The 22,296-nt window shown below is 49.4% G+C and overlaps 1 protein-coding gene across 1 annotated transcript in view; it reads left to right on the plus strand.

Annotated features, from left to right (window-relative positions):
- The first annotated feature begins 353 nt into the window (after window positions 1–353).
- The window catches only part of LOC127002385 (uncharacterized), an 80,981-nt gene continuing 59,038 nt past the window's right edge, over window positions 354–22,296 (plus strand). Inside the window, exon 1 of the mRNA XM_050868255.1 lies at window positions 354–1,127. Coding sequence (XP_050724212.1) covers window positions 659–1,127 — 469 coding nt within the window. The 5' untranslated portion in view covers window positions 354–658. The remainder of the gene's footprint in view (window positions 1,128–22,296) is intronic.

Consider the following 22,296-nt stretch of genomic DNA (forward strand, 5'->3'; position numbering starts at 1 on the left):
TGGTGTGCAGGTGTGCGGTGCCGCCGTGGCCAGGGCGAGGGTGGCGGGCAGCGGCTGGCGGGAGGCAGGGCGGCGGGGAATTGATCGGGAAAATAAGAGTGAGAGAGGCAAATGGGGGATGGAAGATGGCCACGTCCATTCACACTGGGGGGGTAGGCGGCGAGGGGGCCGCAGGGTGCCGCTTGACATGCACACCACGTGCTCCGCCGCTTCGCCCCCCTCCTGCCCCCCCTCCTCTACGCCGCCACGCCGAGGCCCTACTCGCCGTCTGGAGGATCTCGCGACGCCCCCCTCGGCCCCGTGTGGCGCCCCTCGTGCTGGCGTGTGCAGGAGCGGCGGGGCGGGCAGCGGGGGGGCGGTGCTGCCCGGTGGGCGGGGGGAGGGCGGACACGCCCCCCAAGGTTGTGGTGCCGGGATTGGCGGGGTCCGCGGTGAGTGGCGGGGGCCGGGCGGGGCGGCGGAGGGCGGGCGGCCAGTTGTTGGTGTGCAGCTGCGGCGCGAACACGGGACGGCGCACTCAGCAGGATCATGTTGTCGGTGGAGTGGAGTGGGGCAGAGAGTGGAGTGATCAGTGGTCAGGTGTAGAGCCATGTGGCGGCTCCCGTGTGGCCCCCCGAGCCTTGGGTCCCACTAGTCGGGCCGCCCTAGCACGCTGGACATGTGCCCTGGGTGGTGGGCGGGTCGCGGCTGCCTCCTCGGAGTCCTTCTGCTGCTGGCGGGCGGCGAGCCAGCCCCCGCCGCCCCCAGGACCACGCCCGGGGCCCCAGGGGCGTCGCCCTACCCCTCACATCACCCGCCGAGGCTCCGGCATCACTCGAAGGGCGAGGCATCCTGGGTCCCCCGGGCGCGCCGCCCCCCGCCGCCAGCGAGCGACGCAGCACCCCCACCGCTGGACAGGCAGGGGCTGCCGCCCCTGGTGGCCGGGCCGACGGACCCCCCCGGGATCACGGCGCCGGACCCCGGCATGATGGCCAGGCAGCCCCGCAGCACGCCCTCCAACATCACTAGGAACTTTAGCCATCACCACAAGTTTCGCCACCAGCTGTACAGCGAGAACTCTAAGCGCATCCTGAAGCTGGCCACCAACGGCACCGTCAGCTTCATCGAGCACCACAACGACCCGCACAGTGAGTACCCGCGGCGGCCAGCCAGGCACCGCAAACACCCGATGATTAATTATCGAACCAAATGCCGTGGCCAGCGAGGCGTGAGGGCTGATCCCTGTTATTAACACCCGGACGGGCGTGGTGGCGGCGCGGGACACCCCAGGGCCACCACCCCATGGCCGCGGGGCTTCCGCCAATGTGCAGGTGGGGCCAGCCAGCGGCGGCACTGGTGGTGTCCGCAGTCCCTCCACGCGTTGGCACTTCGCAACGCTCGCCGCTCTTCGTCTCGTCCCACCCTCCTCCCCTCCCCTCCCCTCCCCGCCCCGCCCCTGCCACCCCCTGCCCCGTGGTGTCTTCTGATGTGCGGGTCAGTCGTGCCCTTTAAACCAGCTGCTCGGGGCGGGGCACGGGGCGATTTATTGGCATGATGTATAGCACCAGCGGCTTCTTCCCACACGGGGCAGTGTGTGGCGGGACGTCTGGCACGTCCATGACGCCGTGTGCACCTGGCGGCTGCTTCTCCAGGCGGGCCGGGGCGCTGCGGGTCTGGATGAGGCGGGGCGGCGGAGGGACATGGCCAGGGACACGCGAGCCAGTCACGCCGCGGCTGCCTCGTTGGCCCGGCTGACTCACGTGCACGCATATTTCAGCACAAGACAACGGCCGCACAGCTGGTGGCCTGGGGGAGGGGGAGGGGCGGGGGTGGCGGCAGCACTTTCAGAAAGAAGCCTCGTTGCTCTCTCTCCTTCGCTCCCTCCCGCCCCTTCCTCACCCACCACCACCACCACCACCACCGCCTTTTCCTCTCTCTCTCCTCTCCTCCTTTCCCTGCGAGAGGCCACAAACACGGGCAGCAGCAGGCCACTCACCTCCCCTCGGCCGTGCTGTCGCTGTCGGGGCCCCACGCGTGACTCCCGCACCTGTTGCGTTGCTTCGGCAGGAGCGGAAGGCACCCCTTCGTATATACACGTAGCCCTGACCTGCTCTCTCCCTCTACCTTCCCTCCAGCCGTCCCTCCCTCTCCCAAGCTCATGTTAAGGGGAGGAGGAGGTGGTAGATGGTAAGGTGGATAGCAGAGTATGGAAGTGGTGGAGGGAAGGCGGGGTGAGGGAGGGCCGCAGAAGGGTCACCTTTGAAGTATTGTACAGGTGAGGGAGCAGGTGTTAAGTGAGGTCTTCAGGTGTGGAGAGCGGCGGGTGCGATGTGCTGCGTATACCCTCTGATTGGCTGGCTCGCTTCCTTTTCTGTAAGTAAGGAAGTAAAAAAAGGCAATAATAATAAAAACCAAGAAACTACTTTTACTGCGGTTGACTGATTGGTGTACGTACTTTATTATTTGGCGCTGCGAGGTGCTGATTGGCTGCCGCTACTGCGCTGGGTGCTGAGGTGGTTGTTGTTGTTGATGTTGATATTACTGCTTTTGTTGTGTTCGTGTTGTTTTTATTGTTGTTATTGTTGCTAACGTGATGCGTGCGGAACAGTATCGGGTTTTGTGTTCAATATTATTATTTTATTTTTATGGTGATGTACTTAACTGTAAACACATATCAAAGCTATTTAGAGGGGAAAAATGAGATGCAGTGAAGGCAGGAGGAATGGAAGGAAGTAAAGAAGAAAAAGGGGAAGATGAGGAACGAAGAAAGGGGAAGAGGAGAGCAGAGGAAGGGGAATAGAGGATGGGGTATATTAGAAAGGAAGGGGGAGATAAATAAGGAGGAAACGGGGGAGAGGAGAGGAGCGAGAGAGGAAGGAAATGGAGGGAATGGGAGAATAGGTAAGGAGGGAAAAGGAGAGGAGGGACAGAGGAAGAGAATAATAATTGGAGAGAAGGGAGGAAGAAGGGGAGGAGAGAATGGGAGGAAGGGGAGGAGGGTATATGTATGACCTAGGGCACAAACTACACTCGAAGTCATGACCTTGCTAGTCCCCCTCCTCCTCCTCCTCCTCTTCCTCCTCCTCCTCCTACCATTGCCCGCTACCTCCTCTCCCCTCCTCTTCTCTCCTCACCTCTCATCCCCTCTCTCCTTTCCTTAGTGTCTGTATATTTTAACGCCTCCTCTCTTCTTCCTCCTCCTCTCCCTCCTCCTCTTTCTCTCTGTGTTCATGGCGTTTTATAATTTTTCTTTATTTTTTCCTCCTTTTTTCAACTTTGTTTTCTTCTTTCATTATTGAACTTTTTTGTTTTTTTCCCTTTATCTTCTTCACCTTCTTTTTCTTCTTCTTTCTTGTCTCCTCCTCCTTTTCCTCCTCCTCCTCCTCCTCCTCCTTCTCTTTCCTCTTCTTCCATTTATTATAATCTATCCACACCATGTCTTCCAGTAACTCCAATACTGAATCATCCCTCTCCCTCATTTTAGTCTTTTATATCATCTGTTACGTTCTTCCGTCGGGGACCTCAAACAAATATCGATGTCATTTTAACCTCCAATACTTATTTTATTAATGTCACTTAATACTTACTCAAAGAAACATCGACAGCTTCCATATAGTTTTTCTCTTTGAATTCCTATTTACGATTTACAATTGTTGATATGTTGGAGGGAGTCATTAAAAGTGGTCCATGAAAAACTCTTTGGGAACCGGGGTCTGGGCTACTGATATTGGAACTAATCTCAAAGTAATGGCCTAAGAGGGGAGAGCTTGTGATGGAACCGGGGTCTGGTATACTGATATTACTGGAACTCATCTCTAGGAAATAGCCTGGAAAGGGAGAACCTGTGATATGGTCGATGGCTTACTGTACTTTCATTTATCTTTCTCATATTGGAACTGATCTCGAAGTAATAGCCTAATAGGGGAGAGCTTGTGATATGGGCGATGGCTTACCATATTTTCATTTCTTTTACTCTTATTGGAACTGATCTCGAGGTAATAGCCTGAAAAGGGAGAGCTTGTGATATGGGCGATGGCTTACTCTACTTTCATTTATCTTTCTCTTATTGGAACTGATCTCGAAGGAATAGCCTAGGACGGTAGAGCTTGTGATATGGGCGATGGCTTACTATAACCGGTGCTAGGAATGGTTCATATTTCCATCATAATGCCGAGTGGAATCCCTAAAGTTTATTCCAGGCTGAATTACTGCTGTCATTCATGTTTCTCCAGCTGGAACTAATCTCGAGATCATAAACAAGGCAGGGAGAGCTTGTGATTTAGGCGATGGTTTACTATACTCGATGCTAAGAGTGGTTCGCATTCTAATTGTAGTCTCGAGTTGAATACTTAAAGTTAGTTTCTGTTGTTTAGTTATGCAGGCAGAGTCACTACTGTCGTTAATGTTTCTCCTCGGGGCTCATCTTGGTCGGCTTTGTCCTTCTAGATAGCCTTGGCGTGATGGATGTAAAGATGTTTCCAGGCTTATGATTCTTCTTCCTTCCTCGTTGATGCAGGATTAGGGAATTCTGGTCAGCTCTGATGTTTTTCCTGCGTCCTTCCTCTTGCCTTCTTCGTCTTCATCTTGTTCTGCTTCTGGTATGTACTTCTCATTCCGTTCCTTGTTTTTGTTTTGTTTTTGGCTATTCTTTTTCCTGTTCTCGCTCTCATTATTATTCTTCATATTTATAATTTACTTGTTCTTTTTGTTCTTGTTCTTCTTCTATGCCCTCCTCCTCCTCATCATCCTCTTTCTCCTCTTCCTACTACTACTACTCTTTCTCCTCCTCCTCCTCCTCCTACTCCTCCTCCTACTCCTACTCTTTCTCCACCTTCTTCTCCTTCTCCTCCTCGACCTCTTCCTCGTCCTCTACTCGTCCTCCTTTCCTTTTATTCCTTTTCCTTCTGTCTTCTCTCCTCCTCCTCCTCCTCCAACTCCTCCTCCTCCTACTCTTTCTCCACCTTCTCCTTCTCCTCCTCGACCTCTTCCTCGTCCTCTACTCGTCCTCCTTTCCTTTTATTCCTTTTCCTTCTGTTTTCTCTCCTCCTCCTCCTCCCTAAACCCCCACCTCCTCCTCCTTACCTTCACCACCACCAACACCATCCCTCAACCACCTCCTCCACCTCTTTCTTCACCACCTACCAACACCTGCGGCAAGCTCCTCCTGACGCGATCACCAGTGGCCGTCGTAATTTTGCGTTAGTGCTGTCTCACCAACCATTAAGATTCGCCTCCTGTTAGCTCAGCCTTGGCATAAATCCTCGTCAGCTGTTGGGCTCCGTGGTGTACAGCTTGCTTTTCAAACCCTAATCACTTATGCCTTACCTGTCCACCTGTCCCTCGCGTGTACCTACCTGTTGAACTTATCACCTCCTTCTGCTTTTTCTTTTGCATCTACTTCTATTTTTTTCCGCTTATCCTTTTCTTGCTTTTGTTTCTGTGTGTTCCTGTGGCTCTTGTTTATCCTGTTTTTCATCATCATTGTCATTGGTGTTATTTATTTTTGTTTGTTTTTGTTGTTTTTTCTTTTTCTTCTTTCTCCAAATCCTGTTCCTTCTCCTCTTTCTTTTTTTTCTTCTTCTTTTACTTCTTTTTTTACTTCTTCTTTCTCCTCCTCCTCCTCCTCCTCCTCCTCCTCCTTTTCTTTCTCCTCCTTAATTATTGTAACTTATTCCTTTATTCTTCCTAATGCTATTGCTATTACGTATTATCCCTTCTATTTAACAATGTTTCTTTTGCTGTCTTTATGGTTCTTCTACAATATTATACCTATTTTTTTTTTATACTATATATATATATATATATATATATATATATATATATATATATATATATATATATATATATATATATATATATATATATATATATATATATATACATCACACGCTGCGTAGAAAGTTAAAACATCGTAATATGAGAAGTTGGTGTGTGTGTGTGTGTGTGTGTGTGTGTGTGTGTGTGTGTGTGTGTGTGTTTAGCCAGGGGGCAGGTGGCTTAAGTTGCGTAGGTAACAAATTATCAACATACGCCTTTTTTTCTACGAGAAGGGACCAGGATGTGAGGGAACGAGGGGAAGGAAGGAAGGAAGGGATAAGGTGAGAAGAGGAGGAGGAGGAGGAGGAGGAGGGCAGGGGGGGGGCAAGACAGGGGGCGCCACAACCCTCCAGACTTCGCCAAACATCATTACACTGTCGTTGATGGAGTGATTAGTGTTGTGTTGAGCAAGACCAAGACCTCCTCCTCCTCCTCCTCCTCCTTTCTCGAGCTTAAACATTCTTGTGGCTTTTTCGTCTCATCATCTCTATTGCTTATGTTTTTTTTTTTGTGTGTGTGTGTGTGTATTTTGCTCTGTCAGTCTTTCCTTCTATTACTTGCCTAATTATTTTGTGTTTTGTTTGTTTGATTTTGTTTTCATTAGTATTGGTATCGATCTCTTCTTCCTCCTCTTCCTCGTCAGTGTCGTCGCCGTCGTCCTCCTCCGTATTTTTTTCCTTTCTTTTTCTCTTTTTCTTCGTCGTCGTTCTCACCCTCGTCTTTGCCCTTCTTGTCCTCCTGTTTTTCATTGTCACCCTAATCCTCGTTCTCGTCCTTCTCCTCCTTTGGATCGTCATCATCTCCTTTTTACCTCTTCTTCTTCTTCTTCTTCTCCTCCTTCTACTCTTTTTCTTCTTCTTCTTTTTCTTTTTCTCTTTCTTTTCTTTTTTCTTTTCCTCTTATTTTGTTCTTTCGTTTCCTCTTTTTTTGTTCTTCTTCTTCTTCTTCTTCTTCTTATTATTATTATTATTATTATTATTATTACTATTATTATTATTATTATTATTATATCTCCCACTCCTTCGTTTTCATCATCGTTTTAAATTCCTAGAAATAAGAAAGTGTGTTGGTGTGATGTGTAGAACTCAATGCCATCTGCTATCGATTCTCCTAGTTAGTGGAGCAAGATGTTGATGGAGTTGGCGGAGGAGGATGTTGGATGATTGTCGATTCCGAAAAGGTGTGGTGATGAAATGTTGGTTTATTGTAGTTCTTGCAGTATACGGAATTTTGGTGAACAATATTGATGCTGTTGTAAGATGTTGATGGGTTGCGATTGCTAAATGATGTTGAGGAGAGCTGATGAGTGGTTCTTGAAGTTTACGAAGTGGTGATGAGGATTCCGGTGTTTGTTATTCGTGGTATGATTCCCAAACGGTGCTGAGGAGGAGAGCTGGTATGTGGGATCCTTCTGATGTAGTGGTGTTGAACGATTCCGGTGTTTGTGTTGGTGGTATGATTCCCAAATGGTGCTGAGAAAAAGAGCTGGTATATGGGATCCTTCTGGTGTAGTGGTGTTGAACGATTCCGGTGCTAGTGTAGGTAATACATGAAGTAGGATTCCCAAATGGTGTTGATATGAAGGAAGAGCTGGTGGGTGGGTGGGTGGTGTTTCTGGTGTAGTGGTGATGGGTTGTTTTGGTGGTGGTGCAAGAGTTGGTGTTGTTTGATGCTTATGGACGACTCCCAAATGGTGTTGAGGTGGAGGTGATATTGATGTCTGTGTGTGTGTAATCTTTCTGGTGATGTTGGTATGCAGGATGTTGAGGTGATGTAGGAACTAACGTAGGATGGTTAGGTTTTTCTTTATGTATCCTTGTGGAGGTGAAGAGTTGGAGGCGCAAGTAGTCCTTCTGGTGTAGTGGTGATGATGGAGGCTGGCAGTGGTGTGAAGGGTGCTGAGGTGACGTAGGATCTGATGATGATGGTGCAGGATCCCAGTGGTGTTGTAGGATCCATGTGAAGGGTCGGTCCTCCTGTCGGCGCGGCACCCACCACAGGGCCGAGGCTACCCAGTGAAAGGACCCGGCCGTGTGTGTGTGTGTGTGTGTGTGTGTGTGTGTGTATTTGTGTTTGTGTGTGTGTGTGTCCTCAGGAGCGCCCCGTGGTTACTGTTGTATTACACAGGCCAGGGCGCTGAGGCGGGGTGTCGCGTGCTGGTGGTGGTGAGGCTGTGTGAGTGTGTGGTGAGAGGGCTCAAGGGGGAGGCGGGAGGGGTGAGGGGGGGAGCCAGGTGTTCGGGGGGGTAGGTGAGAGGGAGGGTCGGTTGGAGGGCAGGTGGGAGGGAGGGGGAGGGTGGGAGGTAGGGCCCAAGGTCCCCCCACACCACCTCGCCGCCATCGCCATTTTCCCCGACCTCTTCTTGCCTTGCCATCTGAACCACCTGTGGCACCTTCCCCGTGTCACTCGCCCCCCAGGTGAACACAGGCGCTTCGTTCTCCTCACCTCGTGATGGAGAAAAGTGAAATATTTTATAATTTATGTAAGGAGGCCCTTTCATTGGCGGAGGCCGGGGCGGGGAGGGCGCCGCGGGCCAGCCAGTCCACCAGGTGCGATATTACACGCCTCGTTTCCGCTTTTCCCGCCCTCGTTGCCGCCGGGACACTTGACCCCCGGCCAGGGGATGCCAGAAATTCCACGTGTGGCGAGGCAGGAGGCGGAGGGGGGCCGGGGCGCGACGCACGCCTCCTTCCTCACGCGAAATGACCTCCAGCTGGCGTCATGAAGGAGGCGGTGCGCAGTGCCTCGCTCCAACATGGCTGCTCTCCGCCGTAAAAATGGAGTCATTTCTGGCGGCAGCGACGACACACTACCCCGCGGCAACGTGAGGGACGCGACACACCTGCTGGAGCTGCGGCCGCCGCCCTTGCCCCATGGGGACCCGGAGAGGCTTCGTCTGTCCCAGGTGTGAGGCGGGAGGGGGCGAAGGTACCATCCTCAGCCCGATGGTGCCCCAACCCGTACCGTGCAGGGGCGCTGCGCCCCTCCAAAACAACCCGCCCTGTGACCCCCCTCCCCCATCCAGCACGGGAAGGGGAGGGGAGCACTTTCCTCAGCGTTCCGACGGAGAGGTAGCGAGTGTGTCTCGCCGGGTGATGGAGTCCTCGGCGGCGGCCGGCTTCTCGTTGAAAAGGAGGGGAGTCAGGGTCTCGGGCAGGCCTGGCCCTAAGGGTCTCGGGGGGGCGAGGCCTGGGGTTTTCCATTCATCGATAGAGGGAATGCGGGATTGTGAAGGCAGGTCCTCCGGTATGGCGGGCGGGGGGCGGCCGCCTCGCCCTCATGCATTCTACTCCTGTTTTCTCCCCACTTGTGACCCGCTTCCTTCCCTTTATGGTAACTTGTGGGGCCGGCCACAAGGGCACATGTGTGCGCCCGCCGCGGGCTGCCCTGGGCTGTGTCTGCCCGCCGCCTGCTTCTCTAATCTCTCTCGCTTATCGCCGCTGTCGTTGTCGTTCTCCTGACGAAGCGGCTCACCTGGATGGTGCCCCAGTGACATGAGAGTCCCAGCCCAGCTGGCGCTCCCCCCCTCCCCCCAAGCGTCTGGCCTGTCGCGGTGTGAAGGCTGCGCGTGAAGGTTGTGGTTGTGGCGGTGACGGGCCAGGCCGAAGGCTGTGGCGGGCGGCAGGGTCCGGAGAGACAGACGCAGAGCCAGGGTGTTGAGGTGTGTGGCGGCGGCGGCGCTGACAGTGGCGGCGACGACCGGCGACAGGGATGGGAGGCGTTGTAGCCGTTAATGGTACACACAAAAACACTGGTACGAATAATGGGACAGTAATGGGCGCTGCGGAAGCCGAGCAGAGTAGGACATGTGTGGTGGTTGTGGCGATAGTGGTGGTAACTCAGGCGGAATGGTGGTGATTGCGGTGATGGTGGTGGCGGGCGTTGTTGAGGTGATGGTACTACGAGTGGTGGTAATGGTGGTGGTGGCGGGAGTAATAATGGGCAAGGTGGTGGTTGTGGAGGGGTGGTGGTGATGCTGGTGGGGAAGCTAATGACTAGGAATTGAGAGGTTTGTTTAGAGACCCGCACTCCCCATTCCGTCCCCTTCTTCCTTCCCTTCCCCTCCTTCCCGTCCTATAATCTCTCCCTTCTCTCTTATTCTCAATCTGCTGCCCGTCAATAAACTTGTATTTTGTATTACACACACACACACACACACACACACACACACACACACACACACACACACACACACACACACACACACACACACACACACACACACACACACACACACACACACACCTGCACTCCCCTCATTCCCTTCATTCCTTCTCACTCATCTCCTGTAACACTTGAGTCATCCCTCCCGCCCATCTCCTCTCTCCTCCCCTCTTCCCTTTCCAGTTCTCCCTCCCCTCCCTTTCCCCCCTCCCTCCATCCTCCATCACCTCTTACCTCACCCTTAAGATACAGTTGCAAGTGGAACCAGAGAAGAAGGAATGAGGAAGGGGAGGGAGGAGGGAGAGTCAGACGGAAGAGAAGTAAAATTGTGAAGAAAATATGAACTGTGGATAAGGAAGAAGACGATTGGGTTAAGTATGCAAAGTGGAGGAAAAGTATGAGGAAGAGAAATCAGGGGGAGGAGGAGGAGAAAATGAAAAAAAATAATAAGAGAAACAGATAGGAAGAAGGAGAAAGAATAAAAACTAAAAATGATGATAACCTTCCCCCCCACAAAAAAAAACTCACACACTCCCCCTCTCCCCTCACACACGAACCTTCCCCTTCCCCCTCCACACGGACCCAATCAGTGTTCCCTTCCCCCCTTAAAGTAACGTTGAAGGCGGGGTGTTTCCGGTGGGTTGGTTCCTTTGGGTTCTCCAGGTGAAGGGACTTGCTGATGGCCCGCCAGGTAAGACCCCATGACAGGCCGGGCTACTTGAGACACGCCACGCTACTTCTATACGCGGCTACCTGACCTCCCATCCCTCCCTCCCCACCTTCTTTCCTCTCCAAGCCCTCCTCCTTCCCCTCATCTTTCCACCCCACCCCCCTCCTCCTCTCTTCAACCTTCCTCTACAGTCTACACCCTTCTCCTCCTCCTCCCCTCATCTTTCTCTCCATACCTCTCCTCCTGCACCGTCTTTCCTCTCCAACCTCTCCTCCTTCCCTCATTTTTCTCTCCACCTCCCTCCTCCTCTCTTCAACCTTCCTCTACATCCTTCTCCTTCTCCTCCTCCCCTCATCTTTCTCTCCATACCTCTCCTCCTGCACCTTTTTTCCTCTCCAACCTCTCCTCCTTCCATCATTTTTCTCTCCACCTCCCTCCTCCTCTCCTCAGCCTTCCTCTACATCCTTCTCCTTCTCCTCCTCCCCTCAACTTTCCATACCTCTCCTCCTACACCTTCTTTCCTCTCCAAGCCCTCCTTTCCCTCATCTTTCTTTCCACCCCACCCCCCTCCTCCTCTCTTCAACCTACCTCTACACCTTCCTCCTCTTCCTCCCCTCATCTTTCTCTCCATACCTCTCTTGCTCCTCCTCCTCACTTTTTCTTTTGCCCTCATCCTCTCCTTTATATTCCATTTTCTTCATATTTTGGGTCTTTTATTATCAGATTTTTCTTTTATGAGATGACATGGGCTGGGTTTTTAGGTGCATTGTTATTATTATCATTATTATTTTCATTATTATTATTTAGCTCAGAGTTTTCGTATATTTTTTTTTAACATTTTTTTTTTGAGGGGAATTGCAGTTCTTTTATTTTTATTTTTTTTTTTTTTTTGCGCAGGATATGTAAGTACTGATGAAAACGCTGATATTCTGAGTGATTTGAAAGGGAAGGACGAAAAAGAAAGTGGCTATAGTTATGCATGTACGCCTGGTGGTGGGTTAGTGATGGGTTGACCTGGTGGGGTTTGGGTGGGCTCGGAGGGTTAATTGGTTAGTTTAGTGATTAGTGAGTTGGTTTGCTTGGTTTTGGTGGCTGGGAAAAAAAAAACCGTATAATCTGTAGGAAAAAGATGTCGGCCAATATACACAGTGACAGTGTTGAGTTGAAGTAGGGAATGTTATACAAGCGTGGCAGTGTTGATTTGTTGTTAGGGATGTTATGGCAGCGTACCACTGTTGAGTTGATGTTAGGGAATGCTATAACGATGTGGCATTGTCAAGGGGCTGAAGAGTATAGTACAGAGGAGGGTATCAGGACATTCCTCTTGATTCTTTTATGGGAACAGTTAGTAGCGGGCTTTTTTTTCATTATTATTAATTTTTTATTTTTTGCCCTTGAGCTGTTTCCTCTAATGTAAAAAAAAAAAAAAAAAAAAAAAGAATCAATCAACAACACGCCTTTGCCAACTGACTGTCTAGGGTTCGAATCCAGGCTATGGTTGTGGACTGGTGACTCCCCCTGCCCCAGCTTGTCTCCTTTCTCCCTCTCCTCCCCCCCCCTGCAGAGACACCCGCCGTCTACCCAGCCTGAGGGAATCTGTCTTTTTTTTTTTCTCTCTCCTAACACAACCTGAGACAAGAGGCTTAGGGTGTCAAAGCGAGAGAGAGAGAGAGAGAGAGAGAGAGAGAGAGAGAGAGAGAGAAGCACTATGGCCTTTTTTTCAATGCCTGGTTTGAAAATTAATACTCATGTGGATCTCAAAATTCAATGACTGGTGTAAAATAATCGCAGGATATGTGTGTATTTTAAATTTATTTGATTTTCATAATATTTCCCATTAATTTCTCACATCCGATATTTGCAATCTTATATGACAGACAGACAGACAGATACACAGACAGACACAAACACACTCGCAGACAGACGGACAGACATACAGGGAAGACGTTACCTGCCCAAACACACACACACACACACACACACACACACACACACACACACACACACACACTATACATACACACCACCACCACCACCACCCACCACCATTAGAGAGATACAGGATTCAGTAACACAGGTTAATTGCCGTGGTCCAGGTAGGCTAAGAGAGGTGTGTTGTCCCTTTAATTAGTGCCGGAGGGTGAGGGGGTGACCGTACTAATGGTGATGGTGGTGGTGATAGTGGTGATGGGGAGGGGCGGGGGGGGGGGCGAGGGTGGCGGTGGTGATAGTGGCGATAAGAGTGGTGGTGATTATGACAGGCATGGAAATAAATGATGGTGTTTGTGGTGTTTGTGGTGGTGATGAGGGTGGTGATGAATGTGGTGATGGGGGTGGTGATGGATTGTAGGCACCGGCACGTTGAAATCTCCCATCTGTGGCGTTTTTTTTTTTGTACACACACACACACACACACACACACACACACACACACACACACACACACACACACACACACACACACACATTTGCCATAAGTACCTGTTTTACATAATATCTCCAGATCTACCCAGCAAAGCAATATTCCTTTCCTCTTCTCCTCCTCCTCCTCCTCTCTTCTCCTCACTTCTCTCCTCTCCTCTCTTATCTTCTTTCCTCTCCTCTCCTCTCCTCTTCCGTCCTCTCTTCGCCTCTCCCCTCTTCTCTTCTTTCCTCTCCTTTCCCCTTCTTTCCTCGACATTTTTTTTTATTTTCTACCTCTTTTTCTTCTTTCCTCTTTTTCATCTTTTATTTGCTCCTTCATTGACTTTTCCTCTTCTTTCTTCTCCTCTTCATCTTTTCGTTTTCTCTCTTCCATCTCTCCTCCCCTCATTTATTTCCCACCATCTTTTCCCTCCAACTCTACATTTCCCCCTCTTCTCCTTCCTCTGCCTTTCTTTCCATCTTTAATTAATTCCATTCTGCCGTATCTTTTTTTTTTCTCCTTTCCTTCCTTTCTCCCTTCTCATATCTCATATTCCCTTTCTCTCTTGTTTTTCCTCCACTTCTCTCATCACAACATTTATTTTTTCTTCTCATTACTGTTTTCCTTTTCTCTTCATTCCTTCCCTCGTCTTTTCTCCTTGTGTTACTCCTCTTTTTTTCCTTCCCTCTTCCAATCTTCTCATCCTTCTTTCCCTCCAACCTTCTCATTCTTACCGACCCTCTCTCTTCTTACCTTCTCCTCTCTCCCCACTCCTTCTTACTCACCCTCCCTCCCTCCCTCTCTCTCTCTCTCTCTCTCATACTCCACATACCAGAGCCGGAAGTCAAGGCGTTGGAATGAAGCACTTGAAACATTCCTCAGCCTGGTTCGAACACCGATTCACCGCTTCGTTCACTCGTTGTTTCGGTACAGTGTCGTTCCTGCGGTGTGAGGAGGCTCGTAATCAGAGAGAGAGAGAGAGAGAGAGAGAGAGAGAGAGAGAGAGAATCATGTCAGGTGGTGATGTGTTGTGACAGGTAGCCAAGACCCTCGATACCCTTATCTCTCTCTCTCTCTCTCTCTCTCTCTCTCTCTCTCTCTCTCTCTCTCTCTCTCTCTCTCTCTCTCTCTCATTAGGTCAGTGCGTACATTCCAGACATTTTCTCTTTTTTTTTTTTTTACTTGTGTTTATCTTGGTTCATTTTTCCTCTTCTTTCTTTTCTTGTTTGGAGGAGGAGGAGGAAGAGGAGTTGGAGGAGGAGGAGGACGAGGAGGAAAGAAGTATGTAGAAGAGTGGAGAGAGAGATTTTCCCTCCGCCTCTTCCTTCAATAATTGTTTTTTCTCCTCCATGAGTTCTTGCTCGGTGATTCTTTTTTTCTTTTTTGTTTTTTGTTTTTTGTTTATTCTTTTGCTTTTTTTCTTCTCTTTTTATATTGGTTACGCTCAAGTTCATGATGTCCCAAAAGGAAACTGAATGTAATGTCTGAGACGAAAGGAAGGAAAAGGAAAGGAAGGGAGGGAGGAAGAAAGTAAGTAAGGAAGGAAGGACTTGGCAATCAGAGAAAGGACAAAAGTATAGAGGGAAAGAAGGAAAGAGGAAGAAAAACTAGCAAGGAGAAAGAAAAGAACAGTGCGTAGAAAAATAGCCCAAAACAAAAACAGGTAGAGCAAGGACAAGGACAAGGACATAAAGGGCAACAAAAAGAAAAAAAAGAAAAGAAAAAAAACAAGTTGCACCACCAAAAAAAAAAAGTAGAACAATAACAATGAGAAGAAGAAGCCCAAGAGCAAAAAGAGAAGGAACAAGACGCGCACCACGACCAGGATAACAACAACAACAACAGCAACAAAAGCAGCACCACGAAAGGAGAAGAGAGAAAGGGAATGTGTATAAACCTAACGTGAAGATATTACAAGTATGCGATGCGTCGACCTGCTAATGACTGACTGAGAGAGAGGCGGACGAAGAGAGTGGGAAGGGAGGCGAAGAGAGGCTGAGCGAAAAGCAAAGGACCAGGTGAAGTAGGAGGAGGAGGAGGAGGGGAAGTGATACGAAAGCAAGGTGTTATGAATTAATTAGTCAGAGGAGGAGAAAGTTAGGTGTTGGTGAGGGTGAAAAAAATGAGGTAGGAGGGAGGACAGGAAATAGCAGGAGTAGGAGAGGGAGGAGGAAGAGGAGGTAGAAGAAGAAGAAGAGGAAGAAGAAGAAGAAAACAGAAGAAGCCGTTAAGAAGAAGAGGTCACGGAGCTTCAGGAATTTAACGAGGAGAAAAAAGAAAAAAAAGCAGAAAAAGAAAAAGAAAAAGTGAGCCAAAAGGAGAAGAAACTGAAAACGATAAGGAAGAGGAGTAAGAAAAAGAAGATGATGAAGAAACCGTTAAAAAGAGGAGGTCAAGGGGCTTCAGGAATTTAACGATAAGGAGAAAAGAGAAGAAAAAAGCAGAAAAAGAAATAAAGAAAAAGAGTGAGCAAAAAGGAGAAGAAACTGAAAACGATGAGAAAAAGAAGCGCCCCCCCCAAAAAAAATAGCGTTTAAGATGTTTAACGAGAAAGCAGAAAAAAAGAATAGGAGGAGGAGGAGGAGGAGACAGCTCAAGCAGGTGGACAGGAGCAGCATAGCAGGTGTGTCGGCTAGTGTGGACTCCAACCAAACGACCTCCTCCCCCTCCTCTTCCTCCTCCTCTTCCTCCTCTTCCTCCTCCTCCTCCTCCAGCTTCTCCATCACTACAACCATCACCAACCACCACAGTCACCACCGTACCTCACCCTCACCATCACCACCAGGCCGAAGGAAGATGAACGAGCGAGTAAACGAGTGAGCGAGCGAGTGAGTGAGGAATGGAGCATCATCGGGCTGGCTATCTTCTGGAGGATGCACGCGCTGGACGGGTGGGGGGCAAGGGGGGTCGAGGGGGGGGGGGCACACACTTCCCACCAATCGGAGCTGTTCATCACATGTCAGCCGTGTTCTGATAGGTCAACAAGGGCGGGGCAGGAGGCTGCGCGATAGACGAGAGGTGTGAGGCAGGTTTCGCTGGGCTGGACTTATAATTAGCATCCCCGCAGCTGAGGAATCTTTGATGAGACCCACAGCGCCTGCCGCCTCCTCCTCCTGCTCCTCCTCCTCGTTCTCCTTCATGATCTCCTGGCTTCTGTACCTCCTCGCCTCCTCCTCCTCCTCTTCCTACTGATTTCCTGGTGGCTCCTGTTCTCCCTCCTGTCTTCTTTATCCTCCTGTTGACTTGTTCTCTTCCTGTTTTTTCTTCTTCCTCCTCCCTCTTTCTGACTCGTCCTCCGTCTCACTAAGTTGATGGATCCTCTGCCCTTTTGTCTTCTTTCTCTTCGTCTTCTTCCTTCTCCTCTTGATGTCTTCCTCGTCCTGGCTTCTGTTCTTCCTCCTGTCTTCCTTCTCCTTCTGACTTCTGAATTCCTATCGTCTCGCTAAACTGATTGATTCTCTGCCCTTTCGTTGTTTTTCTCCTCTTCGTCTTCTTCCTCCTCCTGTTGGCTCCTGTTCTGTTTTTTTCCTTCTCCCAACTAGCTGATTGATTCTCTGCCCTTTAGTCTTCTTCCTCCTCTTCCTCTTGGGTGTCTTGGTCTTCTTGTTTTCCTCCTTCGTTTTCTGTTGTTCATCGTTATCCTACTCATTGCCATCATTGCTATTTGTACTACATCATCTGCGTATGCTTCATCGTTCTTTCGTTTTATTTTCGTTTAACTCTTTCACTTCTTTCTTCTTCGTTATCCTTATTGTGTTCGGACATTTTATCAATCCTCTTCTGTTGCTACCTCTTCTATTTTTTTCCCTACTTAATATTACCGTCCTTTTTCTCCCACCCTTCCTCTTTTTCCTCCTCTACATGTGTATCTCCTTTTCCTTCTTCGAATACCCAACTTTTAACATCCTTTCTTATCCCTTGAATTCTCCTCCCTCTTCTTCAATCTCTCCTCCTGTACTTATCCTTACCCATCACCTCCACCATCATTTATCTTTTTCATGGCCTCAACGCTTAGTCTTGTACGGTTCCCATCGGGCGGGGCCTTTGAAAGACGTGCCTCCCCTCTGCTGCAAGTTACGGGGTCGCTATCAGAGGCAGGAGGCCGCCCACGAAAGCTTAGGTCCTCGTCAGGGTCTGTAAACTGATCGAACTAACTTGTTTTCGGCGTGTGTGGTGTGGCGGCGGCGGCAACCTGGCATGGAATCTGGTCGCTGGAGTGGTGGTGGTGGTGGTGAGGGTGGTGGTTGGGGTGGTGGTGGTGGTGAAGGGTGATGGCTTCTGCTACTACTACTACTATTACTACTACTACTGCTACTACTACTACTACTACTACTACTACTCTTCCTCCTCCCCCCCTCCTCCTTCCCCTCCCTATCAATCCATCCACCTACCTATCTACCTACCTACCTGTCCTTTTTCAGCTTGTCCACCTCCACTTCTGTTGTTGTTATCATTTATTTCCACGACTACTACTACTACTACTACTACTACTACTACTACTACTACTACTACTACTACTACTACTACTACTACTTCTACTGCATCTTTATCCTCACGTCTCTATCTACTTTTTTTTCGCCTTTTCCTATTTTTTTTCTTACCCCCACCACCTCATTCCCCCCCCCACCCCCCCCCCCCCCCCACACACACACACACACGTAGTCCCAGCATTCTCCCTTCCTTAGTCACTGAAGACTCGTTGCTCTCGCGTGGAATCAAGAATCAAGTCCTTAAACAGTGGAAGGAGGACAGGTCTGTTTGAGGGGGGGGGGGAGTGGAGGAGGAGGAGGAGGAGGAGGAGGAGAGGGTGAAGAAAAGGCAAGGAGAGTGACAGGACGCAAAGAGGGAATGCAAGTAGGAGAAGGGAGAAAAAAAGAGAAATAAAAAGTGGATAGCTGAAGATATAAGAGAGTTTATAAAAGAAGAGAAAATGAGAAGAGAGGTGAAAGACGTAAAGAGAGAAAAAGGGGGCTGAGGGAAAGGGAAGAGGGGGAAAAGGAGAGGGAAGATGAAGGAGTAAAAGAAAGGAGGAGGGTAAAAGGAGAGTTTGATGATGATGATGTGAGAGGCATGAAAAGAGGGAGAGGGAAGAGGGGAAAAAGGAGAGTGAAGGAGAAAGGAGGAAAGTAAAGGGAGAGAGAGAGAGAGAGAGAGAGAGAGAGAGAGAGAGAGAGAGAGAGAGAGAGAGAGAGAGAGAGTCATGATGGGAGTGGTATATATTTACGAGACTTGACTCCGCTTAGCTTGACTTAGAATGAAAACGAGAAGGAAACACGAAATCATATAAAGCAGGCAACAGAAGCTCTCCTGGATATTGATGGGCGTTCCTTTTTGAGTAATAAAATCTATTCATCAAAGGCAAGTGTTTTAATCTGCGAAACAAATTAAAACTCTTGCTGAACGGAGGCATGGAAGCGTTCAATTCACACCCATCCCAAGGAAGTAACGACCAATTCGACCTTTAGATGAGATAATCGTTTTTCATCAGTTACTTCTGCAGAAAATTTGTTCCACGTGTATATGACTCGATGTGAAGAGGGAAAAAATATAACCTGCCGGAGTCTATATTGGATTTTATTGCTTGAATCAGAAGACTATTATTACTAGTTATTTCGTTAGTTAGTTAGAGAAGGAGGAGGAGGAGGAGGAGGAAAATGGAAAGGAAAGAGAAGATAATTGTGTAGGAGAGAAGACAAAATGGTAACGGAAAGAAAAGGAAAGTTAGGACGAAGGAAATAAGAAAGGAACCAAGACGATGAAAGGGGAGGGAAAGAGAGAGATAGAGAAGACGAAGTGAAAAGAGAAAAAAAAGGGGAGGGAACGGGAATAAAAAAGACAAGTGATTAGAGCAAAGAAAACAGGAAAAAAAATCGCGAAGAAGAGGGAGGGACAAGGAAGAAAGGGAAAGGGAAAAGAAAGAGAAGATTAAGTGATAAAAGAAGAAAATAGAAGGGAAGGGAAGGGATGGGAAAGGAAGAGAAGGGGAAGACAAAAGAGAAGGCAACGTTATAGAGATGAAAACAAGAGAGAAGGGAAAGAATGGAAGGGGTAAGAGATGAGAGAAAAAAAGGGAAGAAAAAAAGCAAGGGCATTGAAGGGAACAGAAGAGAAAAGGGAAGGGAAGGGTAGGAAAGGCAAGGTGTGGTGTCACTAGCGTCTAGGAGCCGAGCGTCAGCCGGGCCACAGCCGCGGAGCATAGAGAGAGAACGCGTCCAGACTTTTTACAGGCGGTGGAATTTATCTCGTCATTAGTAGACGCTAAACAGGAGAGGAGGGTCCGCCGCCGCCGCCACCACCACCACCACCACTGCTAGAGAGAGAGAGAGAGAGAGAGGGGAAGAGAATGTGCGTTGAGCTCATGTGTTTCGTTGTTATCTGTTTTTTCTCCTTTCTTTCTTCTTTCTCTTCTTGTTCTTCTTGTTCCTGTTTCTCTGTTCTTTTCTCCTTTCTTTCTTTTTTCTCTTCTTGTTCTTCTTGTTCCTGTTTCTCTGTTGTTTTCTCCTTTCTTCTTTCTCTTCTTGTTCTTCTTGTTCCTGTTTCTCTTCTTCGATGTTTTCCTTTTCCTTCCATCTCTTTTACCTCTTTCCTCTCCTTTTCCCCATTCCCTTCTTCGCCCACGTATACCCCATCTCTACACCACTACATCTTCCCCTCCCTTCACCACCTTCCCCATCACTCCAGCTCAACCCTTCCCTCCCTTTCCTGCACCTTCTTCTCGGTCTCTATCTCCGTCCGTAATCCCCTTCACTTATCATCTCCATCTTCATCTCCCTGCCTTCCTCAGCATCCACACTGCACCACTAATCCTCTTTCGCTTAATATAGATCGTCAACATCATCTTTCTTTCACATTCTAACTCCCTTCAGCTATTATCGTCTTTTGTATCGAAGCTTCACCCTTCTTCACCTGTCTCCATGGCTTATTCACCCTTTCAGTTCTCTCCCTGTGCTTCCCCTCCCTTATTACACACCTCCACGCTTTCCTTGTCCTTCTCTACGCTTCCTCTCTACACCCTTTGATACCATTTTCTCATCCTCCTTCATGTTTCCCTACCCTTCGTTCACTCTTATCTACACTTCCTTACCTTCCTTACTCCCTTCTTCTTCCCTTCCCTCATCTATGCTTCGCCACCTTTCTTAAATAATTCTTTAGGCCTCTTGCAGTCTCCCTTTGTTCTTATGTTCTTATGGTCACCCTTCCCCACCCTTTAACACCCACTCTCACCCTCTCTACCTTCCCTCAGCCTCATCTACAACCCCTCACCCACCCTTTCTCACTCTCCCCGACCCTTCCTTTCCCCGCCCGCCGCGTCCCCAAGCAGCAGCAGCATCAGGGGCAGGCTACTGGTGACGCCTGTTTGAGGTATGCCGTCGTGCGCCCAGCCAGGTGACCATCTTGCCGCCGGGACGTTTTTGTCGAGGCTGCTCCAGGGATGTCCACCAGCTCCCTCCTTCCTCTCTCCTCCCTCCTGCTCTCCCCCTTCCCCCTCCTCCTGTCTTGTCTTCTCCTTTCCCCTCCCCGTCCTGCTGCCTCCCTCCGTTCTTCACTCCTCTTTCTTTCTCCTCGCATTCTCTCTCCTTGATCTTGTTCTTATCTTTTTAATTTTCTAGTGTATTTTTAACTTCTTGTGCTTCATTTTTTTTTTAATTTTGATCTTCTCTTTTTCTCTTCTCTTCTCTTTTCCTCTTCTATCCCTCCAAATGCTCTTCCGTTCTTCCTTCCTTCCTTCCTTCTTCTATCTTCTCCTGTCCATCCTCCTCCGCTTCCTTCTCCTTTACTTTTCTTCCTCCCCAAATCTCCGTCCTTCCCTTCCTCCTTTTTTTCTCCCTCCCTTCTCCAATAACCTCCCTCATATTCCCTCCCTCATGTCTCTCAATCCTCCTGTCTCATTTTCTCCCTCCTTTATCTCTTCCTTCTTCTCTCCTTGCTTTTTTTCCCCATTCGTTTCTTACTCCCCCTTCCTCCTCACCCTCTCACCCTTTTCCCTCTCTCACCCTTCTCACCCTGCATCCTGTTTTTGCCCCTCTTTCTCCGCACCCTTTCACCCTTTTCCTTCTCTCACCCTCTCACCCTTCTCACCCTTCACCCTGTTTTTGCCCCTCTTCCTCCTCACCCTTTCACCCTTTTCCTTCCTTCCACTCTTCTCTCCCTCCCCATTTTCACCCTGCACAACTTTTGCACACACCCTTACACCCTTTCCTTACCTCCCGTGGCTGACATTCTCCCTCCAGCCGTAGGTGACAGACAGACATGGGCTTCGTGACCTCCAGGAGAAGGAAGTGGGCCACCTGGTCACCTGTACTTGCCCCTCTGGAGGTCATGGGCCCGAGGAGAGGTCATCAAGACACACCCCAATCCCCTCTTTCCCTCCACTTGTTACCCCTCCCCCCCTCTCCCCTCGTCTGTCCCCTCCATCCTCTCCTCCTCCTCCTCATCATCATCATCACCATTACCGCTGATAAGAGAGAGAGAGAGAGAGAGAGAGAGAGAGAGAGAGAGAGAGAGTATTAGGAGGCAGAGATGTTCCAAGTAAGTCATTAGAGGTGAGTGGTGGTGGTGGTGGTGATGGTGGTGGTGGTGGTGGTGGTGTTGCTGTGTTGCACGTCATCTTAAAAGAAAGTAATAGCAGACGTCACTACCACCACCACCACAACCACCACCACCACCACCACCACCACTACCACCACCATTTTCACCGTCATCAGTTCACCCTCACTTCACTCGCCATCACGGAAATGAGGACTTGCCAAGGAGGGAGGGAGAGAGAGGGAGAAGGAGGGAGGGAGGGAAGAAGGGAGAGAGGGGGAGGGTGAAGCATGTGAGGTGTTGGGTGAGTGAGAGAGAGAGAGAGAGAGAGAGAGAGAGAGAGAGAGAGAGAGAGAGAGAGAGAGAGAGAGAGAGACGGGGGGTTAGGAGGGTTAAGGGAGAGTGAGAGAGAAAACAGGTCAGGCTGAAGACCCCCTGAAGTGTGTGTCTGGTAAGATGTCTGTCAGGATGTTGTTACAGAAGCCTCTCTCTCTCTCTCTCTCTCTCTCTCTCTCTCTCTCTCTCTCTCTCTCTCTCTCTCTCTCTCTCTCTCTCTCCCCCCCTACAAATACACACACACTCCATAATTTCTTCTTTCGTTGTTGTTTTAAGGAGGAACCCAGAAAATCTTCCCTCCTCCTCCTCCTCCTCCTCCTCTTCTGCAGGTGGCTCTCGGACTTCATCTCTCGTCTGGAAGTTATTAAGATTTATTTGCGAGGAACACGTGCGGGAGGTG

Source organism: Eriocheir sinensis, chromosome 2 (assembly GCF_024679095.1).
Source record: "Eriocheir sinensis breed Jianghai 21 chromosome 2, ASM2467909v1, whole genome shotgun sequence".
Taxonomy (NCBI): Eukaryota; Metazoa; Arthropoda; class Malacostraca; order Decapoda; family Varunidae; genus Eriocheir; species Eriocheir sinensis.